The 21,020-nt window shown below is 31.7% G+C and overlaps 2 protein-coding genes across 7 annotated transcripts in view; one reads left to right on the top strand and one right to left on the bottom strand.

Annotated features, from left to right (window-relative positions):
• The window catches only part of LOC126884825 (engulfment and cell motility protein 2-like), a 32,171-nt gene extending 25,932 nt beyond the window's left edge, over positions 1–6,239 (top strand). The window contains exons 11-13 of the mRNA XM_050651082.1: positions 2,733–2,896; positions 3,993–4,114; positions 5,920–6,239. Coding sequence (XP_050507039.1) covers positions 2,733–2,896; positions 3,993–4,114; positions 5,920–6,146 — 513 coding nt within the window. The 3' untranslated portion in view covers positions 6,147–6,239. The remainder of the gene's footprint in view (positions 1–2,732; positions 2,897–3,992; positions 4,115–5,919) is intronic.
• Positions 6,240–13,645: 7,406 nt separating this feature from the next.
• LOC126884820 (ankyrin repeat domain-containing protein 17-like) overlaps positions 13,646–21,020 on the bottom strand; it is a 247,095-nt gene continuing 239,720 nt past the window's right edge. For all 6 annotated transcript variants that reach the window (XM_050651074.1, XM_050651075.1, XM_050651076.1 and 3 more), the window contains 2 exons: positions 20,096–20,266; positions 13,646–14,455 (listed from right to left, as the gene is read on the bottom strand). In XM_050651074.1, coding sequence (XP_050507031.1) covers positions 14,432–14,455; positions 20,096–20,266 — 195 coding nt within the window. In that variant the 3' untranslated portion in view covers positions 13,646–14,431. The remainder of the gene's footprint in view (positions 14,456–20,095; positions 20,267–21,020) is intronic.

The raw sequence follows: 21,020 nt of genomic DNA, 5'->3' as shown, positions 1-21,020 counted from the left end.
TCTTGTTTCCAGCTTTTCAACAAGTTGTTTTTCAATATCTTCACCCATTTCGTCTATTCTTCTGCTAACACTATTGTTACTGAGTGGCATAGCTTTTACATTTTTGTCATTTTTTTCAAGAACTGTTTTAAAAAATGCTGTTATTGACGGTTTTAGCGATGAATAAAGATATTTGATAAAGAATAATATCAATATGAATTGAAGAGTCTCAGATGCAGAATCCACCAATTTAATAAAAATTAAAATGGTAGATAGTAATTTAAACCCGAGACTTTTCGCGTTGAAAGTTCTTACTGGTACATCCTTAATCTGCGACTTTTTCAATTAATAAGACAGCAGACGACGAATATAGAAAACGAAAGGGAAACGATCACATTCCGCCTTCATTCGTCTAGGAAAAGGACAGCAGAGGAACTTTCAGTACTCAAACCGAGTAAAGGAAATAAAATAATAAATGATGGTTTTGCTTGTTTTAGATTCAGAGGGTTGCACACCCGCTAGACAGGCTGTTTCTACCATTTCAGGCGTCATCAGTAGCTTTTGTTAGCGTGCACACCTCTGAATCGAAAAATAGCTCCACCATCATTTTAAAGGGAGTCTGAAAAATAATTCAAATTTCCCATTAGACGCGATACAGCGACATCTCATAACAAATTGAAGAGTCTCAAATGCAGAATCCACCAATTTAATAAAAATTAAAATGGTAGATAGTCATTTAAACCTGAGACTTTTCGCGTTGAAAGTTCTTACTGGTACATCCTTTTTCTGCGACTTTTTCAATTAATAAGACAGCAGACGACGAATATAGAAAACGAAAGGAAAACGATCACATTCCGCCTTCATTCGTCTAGGAAAAGGACAGCAGAGGAACTTTCAGTACTCAAACCGAGTAAAGGAAATAAAATAATAAATGATGGTTTTGCTTGTTTTCGATTCAGAGGGTTGCACACCTGCTAGACAGGCTGTTTCTACCATTTCAGGCGTCATCAGTAGCTTTTGTTAGCGTGCACACCTCTGAATCGAAAAATAGCTCCACCATCATTTTAAAGGGAGTCTGAAAAATAATTCAAATTTCCCATTAGACGCGATACAGCGACATCTCATAACAAATTGAAGAGTCTCAAACGCAGAATCCACCAATTTAATAAAAATTAAAATGGTAGATAGTCATTTAAACCTGAGACTTTTCGCGTTGAAAGTTCTTACTGGTACATCCTTTTTCTGCGACTTTTTCAATTAATAAGACAGCAGACGACGAATATAGAAAACGAAAGGAAAACGATCACATTCCGCCTTCATTCGTCTAGGAAAAGGACAGCAGAGGAACTTTCAGTACTCAAACCGAGTAAAGGGAATAAAATAATAAATGATGGTTTTGCTTGTTTTTGATTCAGAGGGTTGCACACCCGCTAGACAGGCTGTTTCTACCATTTCAGGCGTCATCAGTAGCTTTTGTTAGCGTGCACACCTCTGAATCGAAAAATAGCTCCACCATCATTTTAAAGGGAATCTGAAAAATAATTCAAATTTCCCATTAGACGCGATACAGCGACATCTCATAACAAATTGAAGAGTCTCAGATGCAGAATCCACCAATTTAATAAAAATTAAAATGGTAGATAGTCATTTAAACCTGAGACTTTTCGCGTTGAAAGTTCTTACTGGTACATCCTTTTTCTGCGACTTTTTCAATTAATAAGACAGCAGACGACGAATATAGAAAACAAGCAGGGTGTGCAGGAAAACATTCAGAGGGTGTGGAACCCTCTGAATCGAAAACAAGCAAAACCATCATTTATTATTTTATTTCCTTTACTCGGTTTGAGTACTGAAAGTTCCTCTGCTGTCCTTTTCCTAGACGAATGAAGGCGGAATGTGATCGTTTCCCTTTCGTTTTCTATATTCGTCGTCTGCTGTCTTATTAATTGAAAAAGTCGCAGATTAAGGATGTACCAGTAAGAACTTTCAACGCGAAAAGTCTCAGGTTTAAATTACTATCTACCATTTTAATTTTTATTAAATTGGTGGATTCTGCATCTGAGACTCTTCAATTTGTTATGAGATGTCGCTGTATCGCGTCTAATGGGAAATTTGAATTATTTTTCAGATTCCCTTTAAAATGATGGTGGAGCTATTTTTCGATTCAGAGGTGTGCACGCTAACAAAAGCTACTGATGACGCCTGAAATAGTAGAAACAGCCTGTCTAGTGGGTGTGCAACCCTCTGAATCGAAAACAAGCAAAACCATCATTTATTATAATATCAATATGCCTCAAGAATATGATTATTAGATGAAGTATGAGCACTAAATTGAGACTTTAATGCTTTTCAGGGAAATCTAGCATTGCATTTAAATGACCCATAGCTAAATGGTTAAACTCGTGTCGAGCCCATTATACGAATTGCCCCCCTTAACTATCAAATTGCCCCCCTGTGGGGCATGCGCTCCACGTTGGGAAGCACTGCTCTAGAGGTTGGTAATCATCACAGATATTTTCACTTTTGAGATTGCAGCTTTGAACAAGTCGACGGAACTGCAATTATACCACTTTCTCAGATTGTTGACTCAAAAGATGCGTCTTCTTCCAATACTACGTTTTCCCTCCATGGTGGTTTGTAGCAACACATATTTATCCCCTCTCATAACGTGACCGAGATATTGTAGCTTTCTATCTTAATCGTATTCATTTTAACGTATTCACTTAACAGTTAAGTATTATTTATCGTTTTAGAAATCAATGGTAAAGATGTTTGTAAGACTCAGTAAAAATGAAAGAGAACTACAGATATACGATGTACCTAAGAACCCTAGTGAAATGATGGAACTAAAAGAATCCATTAATATTGCAAATATAACACACGTAGCTACAGGAAAAAACTGCAAACATTCCATCATGTAAGTATAAAAACGATGAAAGTTTAATTAATACGAATCTTGTTACGATGTGTTGGCGATCAACATGAACGCTGTTCTCGCTTTTCCTATGCGTTGTTTTATTTCATTTGAGTGGTCCCATTGGCTGTTTATGTTGGTACCAAGGTATGTGTAGGTGTAGCTGTCCACCCTATCAATTGGTTGTTGGTTAACCAAAAGTCGTGTATTTAATATTTTTCGCTTAAGTTGTTGAAGTTATACTTCTTTGGGCGCGATTGGGAGTGAATTTTTATTATTCTGAGCGCATGCGCACACAGACAGTATGGAGTTGCTAACTCTTTCAAGTTGTGTATAAATATATCAGTGCAAAAAAATATATTAGTGTTTTTAGTAAATAGGTATATTTATTATAATTTTTGTGTCTTTGGATTTGTCTTCCTCGAGAATAAGATAAGTATTATTATTAAAACATTTATATTTATTTATTATACTTCACTTCGTCTGTTTGTTACTATGAATTGTCATTATGTCCGAGACTACACAGAGGGCTCGTAACCTTATTGGTATAGCATTCGGCTAGGGATCGAGAGATCTTTGGTTCAAATCCGGACCATTCCTATTATTTTTTTTTATTGTTATAAAGTGATAAGCATTAAAATTAGTTTAATATTTAAATAAAATAAAAATAAACTGTTTAAAGTATATTTATTTCATTGAAATCATGTAATAGAAGTATAACTTCTTACGTGCGTACAAAGTACACACACATTTTTTTTTTCGTATTGAGCTCAAGTCCATATTCTCTACTTATATCTGATATGCGCAACATTATTCTTTGCAAACCATCTAGGCTAACTGTAAAAACTACGACGTCGTCGGCATATCTAATGTTGCTTGGACGCACTCTCTTGGCTAATACGCCTTTATGTAGTTCTCCCAGCGCTTGCTCGAAATACATATGTTCAGAGTATATATTAAATAAAACCGGAGATAAAATGCAACCTTGTCTCACTCCTCCATCTATGGAGACTCCCTTTGTCAATTGGTCATCCACTTTAATGTTGGTAGTTTGGTTGTAATTGTAAAAGCAATATTAAATTATTCAATTTACTTTTAGCTGCAGATCTCCGGCACAAGCTTTTTCTATTTTTATAAATCACTCTGAGAGTCAAGTGAATTTTGCAGCAGCAACTATTAAGATAGCATCTATCTGGACCGACGGATTTAACATTATAACAGGTGAATATTGATTTAATTATATTTATATAATCACAGTTTACACACATGCCTAAAGTCTCCTAGTTCAATGACCGTTATCGATAGTTTGGTATTATTTTGGCTACCATATTCACTGTCATGGTTGTCTATTGATATTGGGTTTATTAGAAGCAGCTCCTGAAACTGTTTTCTTGGTGTATGTTTAAGTTAAAGTTAAGCTTTTTCCATTTGTTCGTAAATCGTTTCTTGATCTAAAATCTGCCTGTTCGTTTGCAGGAAAGAAATCACTCTTAACCCACACAACAATGATGTTCGCATCATGTTCAAAGCATATACTACCAACATTCGTCGGAGTATATTCTTTTTAGTATATGCGTAGTACATGCATAGCATGTACCTTAAAAAACATTCTAAATTTCATGTTATTTGCATATACTTCAAAGAATATTCTCGTACCGAATATACTGAACACATTCGTGTACGTAGTATCTCAGAATATTCGTAAAAGTTTATTCTTAGAATATACCTTTATCGAATATTCTTTAAAAGTATATTTGAGTATATTCTTAACACATACTTATAAGTACATACATACTTTTAAAATATCTTAAAAATATTATATATCTATTAATAATGTTAGCTTTATGGATAATTACCTTCGTTATTTATAGAATAATTAATAAAATTTATGTATGTAGTTAGTATTGGACGAATTAATTTCTTAAAATTTTTTTAATTGTATGGTAAAAAAGTTTAAACCTTAATTGTATCAACGAAACAAAAATGTTCGTTTTCATAATTGAAATGAATTTACCATTTCGAGTTTACCATGAGTATTTTTACATCGTTGGATTAGGTACATTCAGTTACAAAGAACTGAAAGAATACATCATCCACCATTTTATCACCAGATCGTAAAAGCAAGTATTTATAAAAGATCGGATCGGAATTATATCGATGTGATATGGGCCATTCCATTCAACTGCAAACGGCCAGTCTCATTCTGACCATTTCCTACCTGGATAGGGATTAAGTACGCAACGGTAAAATATGAAAACGAAAACATGACATTTGTGTCTTGTGTCTAATTATGCAGTGTTAAGGATGAAGGCGAACGATAAAGTACTAAAAGGAGTAGGACTATTAGGAACATACATAATCTCTTTATTTTGTTTGCGGTGCTTCAAAATATGATTCATTTTGGTAACTCAATATTACTTAAATAGTAGGTAAGTACATATACTTAAGTATATAAATTTTAGTTACTTATAGGTTAGTCTAGATAAATATTATATAATATTTATAATAAATAACTAAAATTTATACATACTTACTTTTTAAGTAATATTGTAAAATGTACTAACTACATTCTCATATGCAATTAGAATATGTAACTAGGTACTTGGTAGAACCAGTAGAACCTAAGATGAGATTAGGTGATGCTGAAAACATACTTCTGAGCAATATAGCACTTCCTTGGGATATTCTTAAAAGTATATTCTTCCCAGATACTAAAAAGATGTACGGTAGTACGTTCTAAGTATATAAATAGAAGGTTTATAGCACGTCCTTGGAATATCCTGAAAAGTATATTCTTACTATATACTGAAAAGAAGTTCGGTAGTACATTCTAAGTATATACATTAAACGTTTAAGTAATGTAATGTAGTATATACTCAGTATGTGCTCTGCACATTCCCAATGGTATTTACGAATATTCTCAGTATATACTTTTTCTGAAAAGTATGTTCCATGAATCTACTAAGAACATAAAATTGTTATGTGGGAATTGTTAATGCATACTAAAACCAAATTACCCTTTTTAGACAAAGGTCGAAGAAGCGACCTCTTCAACGAAGAACTCGAAACATTAGTGGAAATGGACTTGAAACTTCAGCTCATCGAACTACAAAATATTTCCATACCGAAACATCCCCCTCCAATTCCACCTCTACCGAAGCCAGTATTGCCACCCAAACCGGAAGTAGTAGTGACGAGGAGAGAGAGATATTCAAGAAGACCTCCACCGGAAGTGCCAAAACAGAAAAACTAATAAAATTATTTTATGTTCACATACTTTAGTTTTAGGTTTTTTTACTAGAGTCGATTGTTTTATAATTAAAATATATTTAAAAATGCTGAACAAGTACAGAATTTCTTTTATATCATGTTCCACTACAGGGTGTTTCACGTAGGCCGCATATTATCTCTAAAAATATCAAAATTACAAAGCTGAAAATGTGCATTTCTTAAATATATAGTATAAGAGCTGTGAGACATTTTTGAGTAGGTATTTTAGGCAACCTGAAAATTTTTCAGGTGACTTTTCCATGATAGCTTAATACAAAAATGCCGGTCTGGCTGGAGCGTAGCGGTTATTTTCCCCAAAAATCCCCCCCAAAGTTAAAAAAGGGTAAAAATTGTTATTACAAAAAATATCATTGACGTGACTTTAAAGTAAATTTAAATATTCAAATATAAAGAAAATAAACAAGCCAGGCGATTTGAGGGCGATTTTAACTCTGCAAGATACTTGCATGGGCGTCCCAGGATTATTTTCAGGGGATGCATCTGAACTTCAGAAGATTTCATCTGAATCTGTACATACTATTAACGAGTATAAAATATACAACTATACATGCATAGCTATGTACATTCCTTCCGGACAGGGACGTGCAATTGTTATTTTGACAGGGTATTTTTTAATATTAAAAATAAATATTCTAAAAAAGACAGGTTTTTTTTGGTGAAATTTTCCAACTGCCATGTGATCAAACAATTTACGCGTGCATATAAATGAAAAGCGCTATAGGTAAGCACCAGTATGAGAAAGAGCGTATACCGATAGCTCTTTGCGTCCTCTGTTGTAACTGAGCGAGTCCGTTCGCTCAAGAAAAATCACGTGACGACCTGGCGATACCCATGTTGTTGTAAGTAATTTTTTTTATTAAAGGAAAATAATACGGACTATATAATAGATTTTGCAAATATGATAGAAAAAGACAAATTTATTATTATAAATATATAGGTAGAAAAGTATAAAACTATAAACTAACTTAATTCTGTGTCCGAATCTTGTACTTCTTCAAACTCCTCATCTGAGCTTAAATATTCGTTCTCTTTTTCTTCGTCAGACTCCACTCGAGACTCAGATTCCTCTTCTACCTGATCTGTAAATAGTTGTAATATGTATTTAGAGTTAATTAAAAATTAATTAGTGATTAATTAATTGAGTTGCTACGTATTCTTACTTATATAACCAATACTTATCACATCAGGTTTTTTATTTCTTAATATAAGACCAAAGTAGCTCATTTTTTTCCTTCATAGTGTTGAGTATTTCTTTTTCCTTTTTCATCTTTCTTAATGTTTCCGTGTTTGCTATGTGTTGTGTCCATGATATTTTTTACATTATTCGATAACACCACATCTCACCAATGGCAAGTCTTTCTTCAGATGCGCCCGTGATTGTGCAGGCTTCGACTGATGAGTCTGACGAAGAAGAAGAGAATGAATATTTAAGCTCAGATGAGGAGTTTGAAGAAGAAATACAAGATTCGGACACCGAATTTATTTAGCTTATAGTTTTATACTTTTCTACCTATATATTTATAATAATAAATTTGTCTTTTTCTATCATATTTGCAAAATCTATTGTATAGTACGTATTATTTTCCTTTAATTAACAAAAAGTTACTTAAAAAACTATAGTATATAATAGTTACTCTAACGTTTCGAGGCACAACAACATGGGTATCGCCAGGTCACGTGATTATTCTCGAGCGAACGGACTCGCTCCGCTAGAACAGAGGACGCAAACAGCTATCAGTACACGCCCTTTCTCACACTTCTGCTTACCTATAGCGCTTTTCATTGATATGCACGCGTAATTTGTTTGATGACATGGCAGTTGGAAAATTTCACCAAAAAAACCTGTCTTTAGAATATTTATTTTTAATATTAAAAAATACCCTGTCACAATAACAATTTCACTTGCCTGTCCGTAAGGAATATACATAGCTATGTATGTATAGTTGTATATTTTATACTCGTTAATAGTATGTACAGATTCAAATGAAATCTTCTGAAGTTCAGATGCATCCCCTGAAAATAATCCTGGGACGCCCATGCAAGTATCTTGCAGAGTTAAAATCGCCCTCAAATCGCCTGGCTTGTTTATTTTCTTTATATTTGAATATTTAAATTTATTTTAAAGTCACGTCAATGATATTTTTTGTAATAACAATTTTTGCCCTTTTTTTAACTTTGGGGGGATTTTTGGGGAAAATAACCGCTACCCTCCAGCCAGACCGGCATTTTTGTATTAGGCTATCATGGAAGAGTCACCTGAAAAATTTTCAGGTTGCCTAAAATACCTACTCAAAAATGTCTCACAGCTCTTGGACCAATAGGTTACGTACGCGTATAAATTATATACAGGGTGATTGATTAGTAGGGTAAAGCTCAATAGCTCCGCTATAGTTATAGATAGCAATAAAAGTTAATAACAAAAATTTTAGCCACCTTTGAGTTTCACATTACAAAATTAGCTAGAATGTTACAGGGTGTTCGATAACACAGTGGCAGACCTAACTTATGTTTTTTTAAATGGAACACCCTATATTTTATTTTATATTCGAAATCCTGTTAACTTCTCACAAAAATATAAAGGTTTGTAATGTTATACAGGGTATTTACAAAGTTATAACCAATTTTGTATGAAAATCGTAACAAGTTGAACTCCCTGTATAAATAAAAATAAGCACAACAGCAATGGTTTATTAATGCCATATTTTTTTATTTATTGTCAAAATTTTTAAGAATTATTGATATTGCTAATTTTCTTTATATCAAATACAGGGTGAGTCAAAACGCAAGTACATTATTTTCTCAGTAATGTTAAATGGAACACCCTGTATTTTATATCATTATTGAAAAGTAACATTAACGTACTTTAATTTTTATATAACATTCACTATGCCCAAATTTATTAGTTTTCGAGATATTTTCATTTTTCAGAGCAAAGTATTTTAGGTGTTTAAATTTATCTAAATTTTAAATAAGCCATGACTGAATTGGCAATTGAAGATTACCGATTATCAATCCGGTAATCAATGTAACACTGTAGCAAATAAAGAAATAAAAATAATTTATTAGTAATACATTTTACAAACAAAAACACAACCACTACATGCAACATTTTTGAAACAATTAAAAACTATCTTTTTATGTAAATGCAACAAATAACATTTTGCAAAAAAACATGTTTGAAAAAATTAGAAGCTACTTTTAATAAAATATTTTTAATATTTAATTACATAAGGTGTTCAAAATTATCTCCTAACACATTTATGTACGCCTAAAAACGATCATTGATACTTACTCTACGGAGCATTTGTAAATTAACACATCGAAATACACTTTGTATTCTATTTTTCATCTAGTCTTGTTGTTGGAGGTATTTTATAAACATCATTATTAACGTAACCCCAAAAAAATCAGTCCAGTTTATTAAATTCTGGTGATTTGGGTGGCCACGCTACTGGTCCATTGAAAAATTAAAATATCTCGAAAACTAATAAATTTAGACATAGGGAATGTTATCTAAAAATTAAAGTACGGTAATGGTACTTTTCAATAGTGATATAAAATACAGGGTGTTCCATTTAAAATTACTGAGAAAATAATGTACTTGCGTTTTGACTCACCCTGTATTTGATATAAAGAAAATTAGCAATATCGACCATTCTTGAAAATTTTGACAATACGTTAAAAAATATGGCATTAATAAACCATTGTTGTTTTGCTTATTTGTATTTATACAGTGAGTTGAATTTGTTACGATTTTCATATAAATTTGGTTATAACTTTGTAAATACCCTGTATAACATAACAAACCTTTATATTTTTGTGATGGAGAAGTTAACAGGATTTCGAATTTAAAATAAAATATAGGGTGTTCCATTTAAAAAAACATAAGTTTGGTCTGCCACTGTGTTATCGAACACCCTGTAACATTCTAATTTTGTAATGTGAAGCTCAAAGGTGGCTAAAATTTTTGTTATTCACTTTTATTGCTATCTATTACTATAGCGGAGCTATTGAGCTTTACCCTACTAATCAATTACCCTGTATATGACCGAAATATTTAAGCTTCCGCCTCTTAATAATTGTCTGTATAATTTCTTCCCTCTTATTAACCCTATCAAGGACTTCAATATTACTAATTTTGTCTAACCATTATATTCGTAGCATTCTTCGATAACACCAACGCTCAAAAGCTTTAAATTTCTTAATTCTTAATCGCTTCAATGTCCAGGCCTAAGATCCGTAGAGCAAAGTTGTAAAAACGTAGCAGCGCAACAAATTTATCCTTAGATCCATTCTTAGATCTCCACTACATAATAGATGTTTCATTTTCTCAAATTTTGCTATTGCTATTTCTATACGGCTTTTTAATCTCTTGTGTTTATTCTGTGTATTGTCTAACGAATGTTCCTAGATATTTGTATTTATCTACCCTTTCTATCTGAATATTATTAATAGGGAGTGTCTCGTTGTCTTTTGGATGTGTTGTGACCATGAACTTTATTTTCTCAGTAAGTTCATTTTAATACCATATAAATGGTACACTTTTCGTTGAGCCGTTCCAGTATATTTGTCAGACTTTGTAGAGTTGAAGTGAATATGACAGTATCATCGGCATATCTTATATTGTTAAGGATTTCACCATTTATGATCATCCCATCCTTAAACTCTCCTAAAACTTCTTGGAAGACAGCTTTGCTATACTGTTTCGCTTTTTTAGTTGGTTTTTTATTTTTTTCTGGCCGGAGATAAAATAGCTTATTGGATTTTTTCCCATTGTTCGTCTTATCGTTATTTCCCGTGGTTTGAAGAATAAACACTAATCTATACTAAATTTACAATCAAGATGCAGTAGAAATAAATAAACCAAGACACGTTAAAAGGTACCAGGAGCACTCCCGAATCATAATTTACAATGTATAAACTTTGGAAATCATGATTTTGGATTTACAATGTATATACATTGTAAATTATGATTCGGGAGTGCTCATAGTATTAGCATTTAACGTGTCTTGGTTTGTTTATTTCTACTGCATCTTGATTGTAAATTTAGTATAGTCTCGCTTTTCGATGTATATTTTGATCTATTAATTTGAACCTCCAGTTTTTCGTGGTTTTTAGTTGTCTTGGAATTTTTTCAATATAATGGTAACTAATCTAAAGGTCAGATGTTCTTATTGGGCGAATATTCAGTGAATCGTAATAAAAATAGGAAAATGTAGTTATATCGATTTGTTTTTATCCAGAATTACTAGTAGGACAGTCAATGACAGCAAGGACAGGTTATTACCTCCGAATTCCATCCTACTGCATGGATTTTAATGAAATTTTAGGAATAGTCTGAAAATATCTCCTTATTTAAAGTCTACTCTATGCCGATGTGTGCTTTTGTCTTGGGGGCGGTTCCCCCCCCCCTTCTCGGAGGTGAAAAATTTTTTGGTTAAACAACTACGGAAGTTGCTAGAGCACCTAATTCTAAGCGAAAACTGTTCTATAATTCTTTTTCGAAAACTCAATACTTTTTGAGTTATTCGAGGTTGAAAATTGGCCATTTTTATTGAAATATAACACCTTTTCAAACGGTTTTATGCGAATACAACAATGCATCTAACTAAAAAAATTGTATAAAACATTTTTGTAGCTCATATAAAAACAAAGAGATTCGTTCCTTCTTCAATATTCTAGTTATAACACAAAAAGAGATATGGTAGGTAAAATGAGTTTGTTTTTTTTTTGTTGCATGCTCAAATCAGTGTATTCAAATTGAAATAACAGAGAAACGGTCGATTTTAGGTGTATAATGCTACCAATACCTTTTATTGAGCTTGAAAAGTCGTTTCAAATAAGCAATATTAAATGTCGATTACAACATTCAAACTAAGCGAGATATGCTGCAAAAAATTGATGACTAACGAATTTTAAGAAAAAAATTGAGAAGTATATTTAATCCCTCATCCACAAGAATTTAAATGCATCGTTTTCCTTCTACAATACATTTTACTATAGTGTTATTTTTATGTTCAAAAAGTTGAGCGGGTTTATAATGAATGGTTTTTGAAAAAAATAAGATCAAATTATAGAGCGCATATTTAAATTTTCTTAAAAATCTTCCTTTTTCTCCATGTAACCTGAAAATAATAAGAGATACTGTTATAAAAAATTAAATTATAATGTTTATCTAGAAGAAACCTACATTTTTGTATGGCATCTCTTATCATTTTCGAGTTACATGGAGAAATAGGAAGCTTTTTAAGAAAATTCAAAAATGCGCTCAATAATTTGATCTTATTTTTTTCAAAAACCATTCATCTTAAACCCGTCCAACTTTTTGAACATAAAAAGAACACTATAGTAAAATGTATTGTAGAAGGAAAACGATGCATTTAAATTCTTGTGGATGAGGGGTTAAATATACTTCTCATTTTTTTCTTAAAATACTCATCAAATTTTTTACAGTTTATCTCGCATAGTTTGAATGTAATCGACATTTAATATTGCTTATTTTAAAGGTCTTTTTAAGCACAACAAAAGTTATTGGTAGCATTATACACCTAAAATCGACCGGTTCTCTGTTATTTCAAGTTAAATACACTGATTTAAGCATGCACCAAGAAAACAAGTTTTTTCACTTACCATATCTCTTTTTGTGTTATAACTAGAAGATTCATAAAGGAAAGAGTGTCTTTGTTATTTTATAAGCTACAAAAATGTTTTATATGATTTTTTTAATTAGATGCATAGTTGGTATTCGCAAAAAACCGTTTGAAAAGGTGTTGTTTCAATGAAAATGGCCAATTTTCAACCAGGAATAACTCAAAAAGTATCGACTTTTCGAAAAAAAAAAAAAAAAATTATAGAACAGTTTTTGCTTAGTATTAGGTTCTCTAGCAACTTCCGTAGTTATTTAAGCAAAAAAGTTTCCACCCCCGAGAAGGGGTGGGAACCGCCCCAAGACAAAAGCACACATCGGCATAGGGTAGACTTTGTTTCTTGGGCTATTCCCTACTTACTGTAAAAATATCACGTAAATCGATATAGTAGGATGGAATTCGGAGCCACATACCCTCATTGACTGCCCTATAGTTGAATTTTTTTATTGTCATTGAACTAATTGTTTGTTGTTAAAAATGTAGTTGGAACTTCAGTTTAAGATCCAGTATAGTGAATATCTTTCTAAGTGTTAAAATGAAGTACTAAATTATTTAGCTATTGATAGAAATGTTATTAACATACTTTTCTTATCAGGATCCGTTCCGACATGGGTTTACGGCCCAGAATCGACTGATTTGTATAGCTGTCCGCTTACAAGAATCTGCGGTTCTCAAAAGTTCAAGAGTCGAAACTCATCCATGTCCATATTCGCTGACGTTGTCATTCAATCTTATGTCAAATAACTCAACAACTGCGGATGTTGTAGAAAAATTGGAGATTGTGGTGAAGGAAATGTTAAATGAAAGAAAAGACTTACAGTGCATAAAGATATATTTAAGTCTTCATGTACAAGCAAATATTACATAAGTTTCCGTATAATTATTAGTCCTACGGGAATTGAACGGGAACAGAGCGTATCCCCATCCCCATCCCAACGCGTACGTGCTTGTTGTGCCAGGCGCAACATTTCATAGAATGGCAAACAAACACCTTACGGACTTAAACCACATAGGAAAGAAAATATATATTCGATAAGAGAACAATGAATCACAAGTATATACTTGTCCCTTAATCGCCAATCCCTCATAACCTTTTTTGTTTAATTTGCGCAACTACTACATTTTACATATTATTTAGTATAATTTTTATAATTAATGTCTATGTTTTTCCCAGCTAGAGGGGACGGGAGATTGCCACCCCCCGTCCCGCTCTCAGCTTTTTCCTCAATTTGAAAAACTCCTCTTGCTACAAATTCGATAAAATGTATCCAAACTATAAGCGGTTATAAAAGAAAAATCATATGCAAGTAACTACAAGTAATGGGTCTTCTCAATAATCATTTTATATACAGCGAATGCGTTAAAACGACATACGTGAAGACTCTTTTATTACAAACATTTGCCAGAATGTTTTTGACCTGTATAATGGGCCAAAGTACGATCAGATTATATCAATAACAAAAAAATTAAAAGAAAAAAACTAGATCTAGTATCTACTGCAAAAAGTTGGTAGTCAAAAATCACAAAGAGAGAAGCTAATTTTCGCACGGTTTTTGGACTTAATTAAAAGACGCTTATAGTTCATGTTTTCCTTGTATGGTTACGGGTTCCACTTGGTCCACCCCTGAAAAATAAAAAGTCAATTAGTTTAAATAAAAAAAAGAGCGCGGCACTTAAGGAGTGCCGACAGAAGAGAATAGAGCTTACAGCGCGACATAACTATATACATATATAGGTTAATGAAATTATATGTCTATTTATTACTTTGTTTTTTCTAAATCTCTTGAAAAAACGTTTCGTGCAACATCTAACGGAAAACACGCATGAGACACAAGTAGTTTTTGAGAAAAACGCGTTTAAAGTATTGTCAACTTTTATTTTCAATTTCTTTTTTGTCCGTCAAATGGTAAAGTGATGCACACCGAAATATGTTTTTAAATCGCGGAGTAATTTACAAAAGAAAATAAGAACAGCTGTTGACCGTGTCTCACTACGCTCAAGCGCGTTGGCACGAACTTGCTACAAAACGAGTCGAAGGTAGGGAGGTAGGAAGATAGTGTTAAATAGCGTAATAGTGTTAAATAGGGAGGTAGGGAGCTTCGATTATATTTGCAGCAGGTTCGCGCCAGCACGCTGAACGTAGTGAACAACGGGCAACAGCTGTTTTTATTTTCTTTTATAAATTACTCCGCGATTCAAAAAGATATTCCGGTGTACATCATTATACGATTTGAAAGACAAAAAAAGAAATTTAAAATAAAAGTTGACAATACTTTAAACTAGTTTTCTTCAAAACTCCTTTTTTCAAAGGCTGTAGACATTGTAGCTCAAAAACTATTTGACCCACCTGGAATTTTGTATATATTTTCTTTAGACATTCCTTGAGGTAAAGCTGTCGAGATATTTCTTGTTGTATGCTTATTTTTTGTTTATAAATATTGAGTTGGTCTGTGCCCATTGAACTGGCAAGTACCTAGTTTTTTCGAACAGGGAAGCATGTTGCCCTTTAAGCATGTACTTAATTTAATCTTTTAACATCGACTGGTAGTCACAATATTTTCACAAAATTTAATATGTAAGCCATATATTATGAAGTTACCACTTTAATTAGTGTGCTAGTTACAACTACTTGGCAGAATGCACTGAAGATATTATGAATTAGAACGAAAACGTTTTGCACGACATTTTATGAAGTTTTTTAATAAACTATTTTATATCAGTATACAACTTGAAGTTTTTACTTCTGTATGAGTTTTTTAAACTATGGTATACAGCCAACTATTGGAATTTTTCCATTGATTTTAATAATAAATATGTTAATTTTCACCCTTTTTTACAAAAAAAAAATTCGTTGTTTTGACTTCTGAATGGTATCAAAAATTCAAAATTAGATAAAACTAAAAAACTTGACAGCGTTACCTCGAGAAACTCATAAGCTTTTTTTTTGTTTTATGGCATAGACTTGGGTGTCAATTAGCCAGTCACAACTTTTTGTTTTCTATTCATACATAAAGGAGGCAATGAGGTCCTTAGAGTTCCATAGCAAACTCTTCCACAGCTCTCTACTCAGTTCAAAAGCTGCAGCTGGCCGCTATGGACTGTCCAAGTTGCTCACCACATTTTTCCATGATACATCTTTTTCTTCGTCTTTTTTCATATGTATATAATATATCAAATTATCAGGATTAAAAGTTTAGAGGTTAATTTTAGTTTCACAGATAAATTTCATTAAATAATCATATATATTTTTGCTATCCAGAGACAATAGATAACAATAACAAACTCATAAGCTAATAAAATATTTTTGAATTTTTTGTTTACATGATTCAATGATGAGTTCTGATGTCCACCGCAAAATTCATTATATTTAATCTTTTCATTCATTATATTTAATATTTAGTCTTTTAAAAAATTGTCACCGTTGCCTTATTTTTCAGTATTTTTCCTTGAATTTTTTCTTGAGTAGTCTATGAATTGTACTGAATATGCCTATTTAATTTAAAAATATAATAAATCTACCATACTTTCAAAAAAAAATGTGTTTGGATTATTGATTTCAACCCCTTCGCCCCCCCCCCTTGAGAGCTATGACACGATTTTGATAGACAACCCATGCTAGAAATATTTGTCTATGTATGAAATTTAATAAAAAAATGTTTCATCCGGCAAACAGATGGGTACATTTTGACCTCCTATTCGGATCTTAGACTATATAGGCCAGGGTAATAAGACAAAAATATACCTAGTCCATTCTTTCACGGTTTTTGCTATAAATTTTAAAGAACCGCTTGGATTGACATGAAATTTGGCATACGTATAGCTTACATGTCAAAGAAAAAAAGTGATATTGTGCCGATGTGTGCTTTTGCCCTGGGGGTGACTTTCACCCCCTCTTGGGGGTGAAAAAATATATGTCCAAAATAAGTCCGGAAATGGGTAAACTACTAATTTTAAGTAACTTTTGTTCTATAGAGCTTTTTCGCCAAGTCAACACTTTTTGAGTTATTTGCGAGTGAATATGTTCATTTTTCAACAAAATAACCACATTTTAGACGGTTTTTCGCAAATAACTCAAAAAGTAAGTATTTTGTCGAAAAAAACGTTCTTAGCAAAAATATAGCCTATAAAAAAGTAAAAAAAATGGTGTACGCGTTAGGTCTCTTAATCTCGTAGAACTAGAGCCAATGAAAAATATTCATATTCACCAAATTTCAAATAGAATATTTCGACGTCAAATATCCAAAAAATTAAGCACTTTTTTAGAAAAACCCATTATAACTTTTTTAAACTGTTTAAAAAAAGCTTTATTTTTGTTTTTACAAAAAGGTTTCTAGCTTTAAATTTAAGCAAGTTACGCTCAAAATAAAGTTGGTCCCTTTTGTTTTTGCAAAAAAAATCGGGAAGACCACCCCCTAATTAGCAACTTAAATGAAATTAATCGTTACCGCTCCACAAATTATTTTACTTATGCTGTGTTTATATGATCTGCAAGTTTCATAGATTTAAAGTGCTTATTTTTTAAAAAATTTGGTTTCAAAGTAAAATTTTTAAAAATTTTAATTTTGAAAAATATGCTTTTTTTCAAAATAACCTAAAAACTGTTAGATACCAAAAATCTCGAAAAACAAAAAAGTCAGATTTGCCTTTCTGAATATCATGTATTTTTTTGTTTTTCTGTTAGACAAAAATTGATTGAGATTTGGTGTTTCTAAATTTGCATACATTCGTGATCAGTGACTCGTTCAACCCCTTTTAACTACAGCCCTTTCAATAATAAGGACTTTGAACCGATGAAACTTACAGATCATACAAACAATATATACACGAGTCAAGAAACTTGTGAAGTCGTAACGATTAAGTTCATTTAAGATACTAATTAGGGGGTGATTTTCTCGATTTTTTTACCAAAACCAAAAGGGACTAACTTTATTTTGAGCGTAACTTGTTTAATTTTGATGCTAGAATTTTTTTTTATAAAATAAAAATGAAGTTTTTTTTAACACTTTTAATAAGTTGTAATGAGTTTTCTCCGAAATGTGCTTCATTTTTGGTTATTTCACGTTAAAGTATTCCATTTGGAATTTGACGAATATGAACCTATTTTTCATTAGCTATAACTCTGCTTCTACTAGGTGTAGAGAAATGATATATACACCATTTTTTAAAATTTTTTTACAGGCTATATTTTTGCTAAGAATGTTTTTTCGACAAAATACTTACTATTTGAGTTATTTGCGAAAAACCGTCTAAAAGCGTGGTTATTTTGTTGAAAAATGAACATATTCACTGCCAAATAACTCGAAAAGTATTGACTTAGTGAAAAAACTCTATAGAACAAAAGTTACTTAAAATTAGCCAGTTTATCGATTTTCTGACTTTCTTTGGACGAATATTTTTTCACCCCCAAGAGGGGGTGAAAACCACCCCCAGGGCAAAAGCACATATCGGCACAATATCACTTTTTTTCTTTGACTTGTTAGCTATGTGTATGCCACATTTCATGTCAATCCAAGCGGTTCTTTAAAATTTAGAGGTTTTGCAATATTTTACCGTTAAAGAATCGACTAACCCTGTTTGTGACACTTCAGCAGCCAGGGTACTGAAGCGTTTTTTCGACAAGTAATACCTATAGGAACAAATTGAAACTATTTCCTGCGTAGGATCTGGCGGCCATTTTTATGTATAAACAATTAACTGTCAAGAAATGGCATTTTCCCCTTTTTTTTCAAATCAATGGAAAACAGTAAAACTTATGATTTTTTTAGTACAAATATCTTTGAGATTATAGAAAAAGCTTTAAAATTACATATTACAAAGTTTGATATACTCATTTATTGTTAATATAATTGCGAAAAAAGGTCGGAATTGCAAAAAAAATATTTTCGCAATAATTGTAAAAATTAGTGTAGAGGTTTGAAATTTTTGTCAAATGAGGGTTCTTTGGTGCTTAATATGTGATAAAAATTTCAAACCGATTCATTCAATTGTTTAAATTTTATTCGAATTGTTTATTTCAGAGAGCATTTTTTTTTTGCAATAACATAAGTCAGAAAAAAATGACGTTAGAACCATTCCACAGGTGTCAAATGGAAAAACATGAGCTATATTTTCGACTTGGTTTAAAGAAAGCGAATAAAAAATGCATTTATTAGTAATAAATAATTATGCAAAAGTATCGTAAATCTTTCCTTATAAATTTTTGAATAACTTTTTCCAAAAAAAATAACTTTTTTACCCTGTTTTAAGTTCACAACTATCAAGTAATGTTATTTATATCATAATTGATCAAAAATTTTAATAAATATATTTAATTTCTTATATAACCAAATAAAAAGTTTATAAGGAAAGATCTACGATACTTTTGCATAATTATTTATTACTAATAAATGCATTTTTTATTTGCTTTTTTTAAATAAGTTGAAAATATAGCTCATGCTCTTTCATTTGACACCTGTGGAATGGTTCTAACGTCATTTTTTTCTGACTTATGTTATTGCAAAAAAATGCTCTCTGGGATAAACAATTTGAATAAAATTTAAACAATTGAATGAATCGCTTTGAAATTTTTATCACATATTAAGCACCAAAGAACCATTATATGACAAAATTTTCAAAGCTGTACACTAATTTTTACAATAGATATTGCGAAATTATTTTTTTTGCAATTCCGACCTTTTTTCGCAATTATATTAACAATAAATGAGTATATCAAACTTTGTAATACGTCATTTTAAAGCTTTTTCCATAATCTCAAAGATATTTGTACTAAAAAAACCATAAGTTTCACTGTTTTCCATTGATTTTAAAAAAAAATGGAAAAATGCCATTTTTGACACTAAATTGTTTATAAATAAAAATGGCCGCCAGATCCTGCGCAGGAAATAGTTACAATTTGCTCTTATAGGTATTACCTGTCGAAAAAACGCTTCAGTACCCTGGCTGCTCGAGTATCATGGAAAAAACCTTATTACCCTGGACTAATATTATAACAAGACAGCGCATATAAAAATAGATAACACAAAATCGAATAAAATGAAAAAAGTGGAGTACGGTAAGGTTATGTTCTTATAATCTAAATAGTTATATTCTCCATCCACAATTCATCAAAAAGGACATTCATTGCCCTGTACCTTAACCGAGTGCTTACCTACGTATAATATTCTCAAATTCTAGATATTTATTCTACTTATATACGGTGAAATTAGGAAGTTAAGATTAATATGAGATTGCAAATTAAGAGTAATATATTAATTGCGTAACTTACCTGTGGCTTATCTTGAAGCTCCGGTATAGGTCGGGGTGTGTTATCCCAAGAAGAAAGGTCCAATTTTGAGATATCTTGTATAAATTCACGATGGACCGCGTTAATCTGCGGTTGGTTGTAATATTGTGGGCCGTTTATGAAGCCGTGGGAAGTGTCTAACGGAGGCATTCGCTAAAAATGAATATCAGTTGTATAAAATTATGTATATCTAAATCACTGTTTCATCGTTTCCCTTTCTATCTTCTTTTTATGGTGTGTATATTTATCATGTTATTAATAAATTATACACACAGAAAGTATAAATTATATAGGTAAATTCATAAATGGTCGAAAATGTTAAATATTTCTATGCTCCAGAAGGTTCTTTAAAAAATACATTTTGTCTTGTTGCTAATATTCCATTTCGTTTTTTGGGATATTGTGAGAGAGAGAGAAATAGGTCAATATGTTATTGTAAATAAGAAAATATTTATTACCGGCCTTGTAAGCAGGTGCTAACAAAAATTCGTTGCAAAAGCGCCGAATGTTAACATAAAGCGTTCATATTTCTATCTAGGGAGTACTCAATATTGAAGAAACTAGACATTACTTACATACATAAGCTAGCAATTCAGTTGAAAAACTGCGCTCTCAATGGACGACGTTTTTCTTGCGTGGCAGATTATAGCGCTTTTATTATCATAGTCAAAAGTAGAGTCAAAAGCAAAAACGCAAGAAAAGGAATAAGTTTTTAGTAAGACGGAAACAAACTTCATTGTGTTGTGAATTAGATGATATTTTATTAAAAATTTTTGAATAAGTGATTTTAAATTTCTTTTGAATAAAGATAGTCCATTAATTACGAAACAGACGACAAAATATGTAGAGCTTAACCCAAACCGCCTTACACCTAAACGTAGAAAAGCTTAGGACTAAATAAGTAGAC

The sequence above is a fragment of the Diabrotica virgifera genome, chromosome 5 (assembly GCF_917563875.1).
Source record: "Diabrotica virgifera virgifera chromosome 5, PGI_DIABVI_V3a".
NCBI lineage: Eukaryota > Metazoa > Arthropoda > Insecta > Coleoptera > Chrysomelidae > Diabrotica > Diabrotica virgifera.
This window is presented reverse-complemented; position numbering and strand designations above follow the sequence as displayed.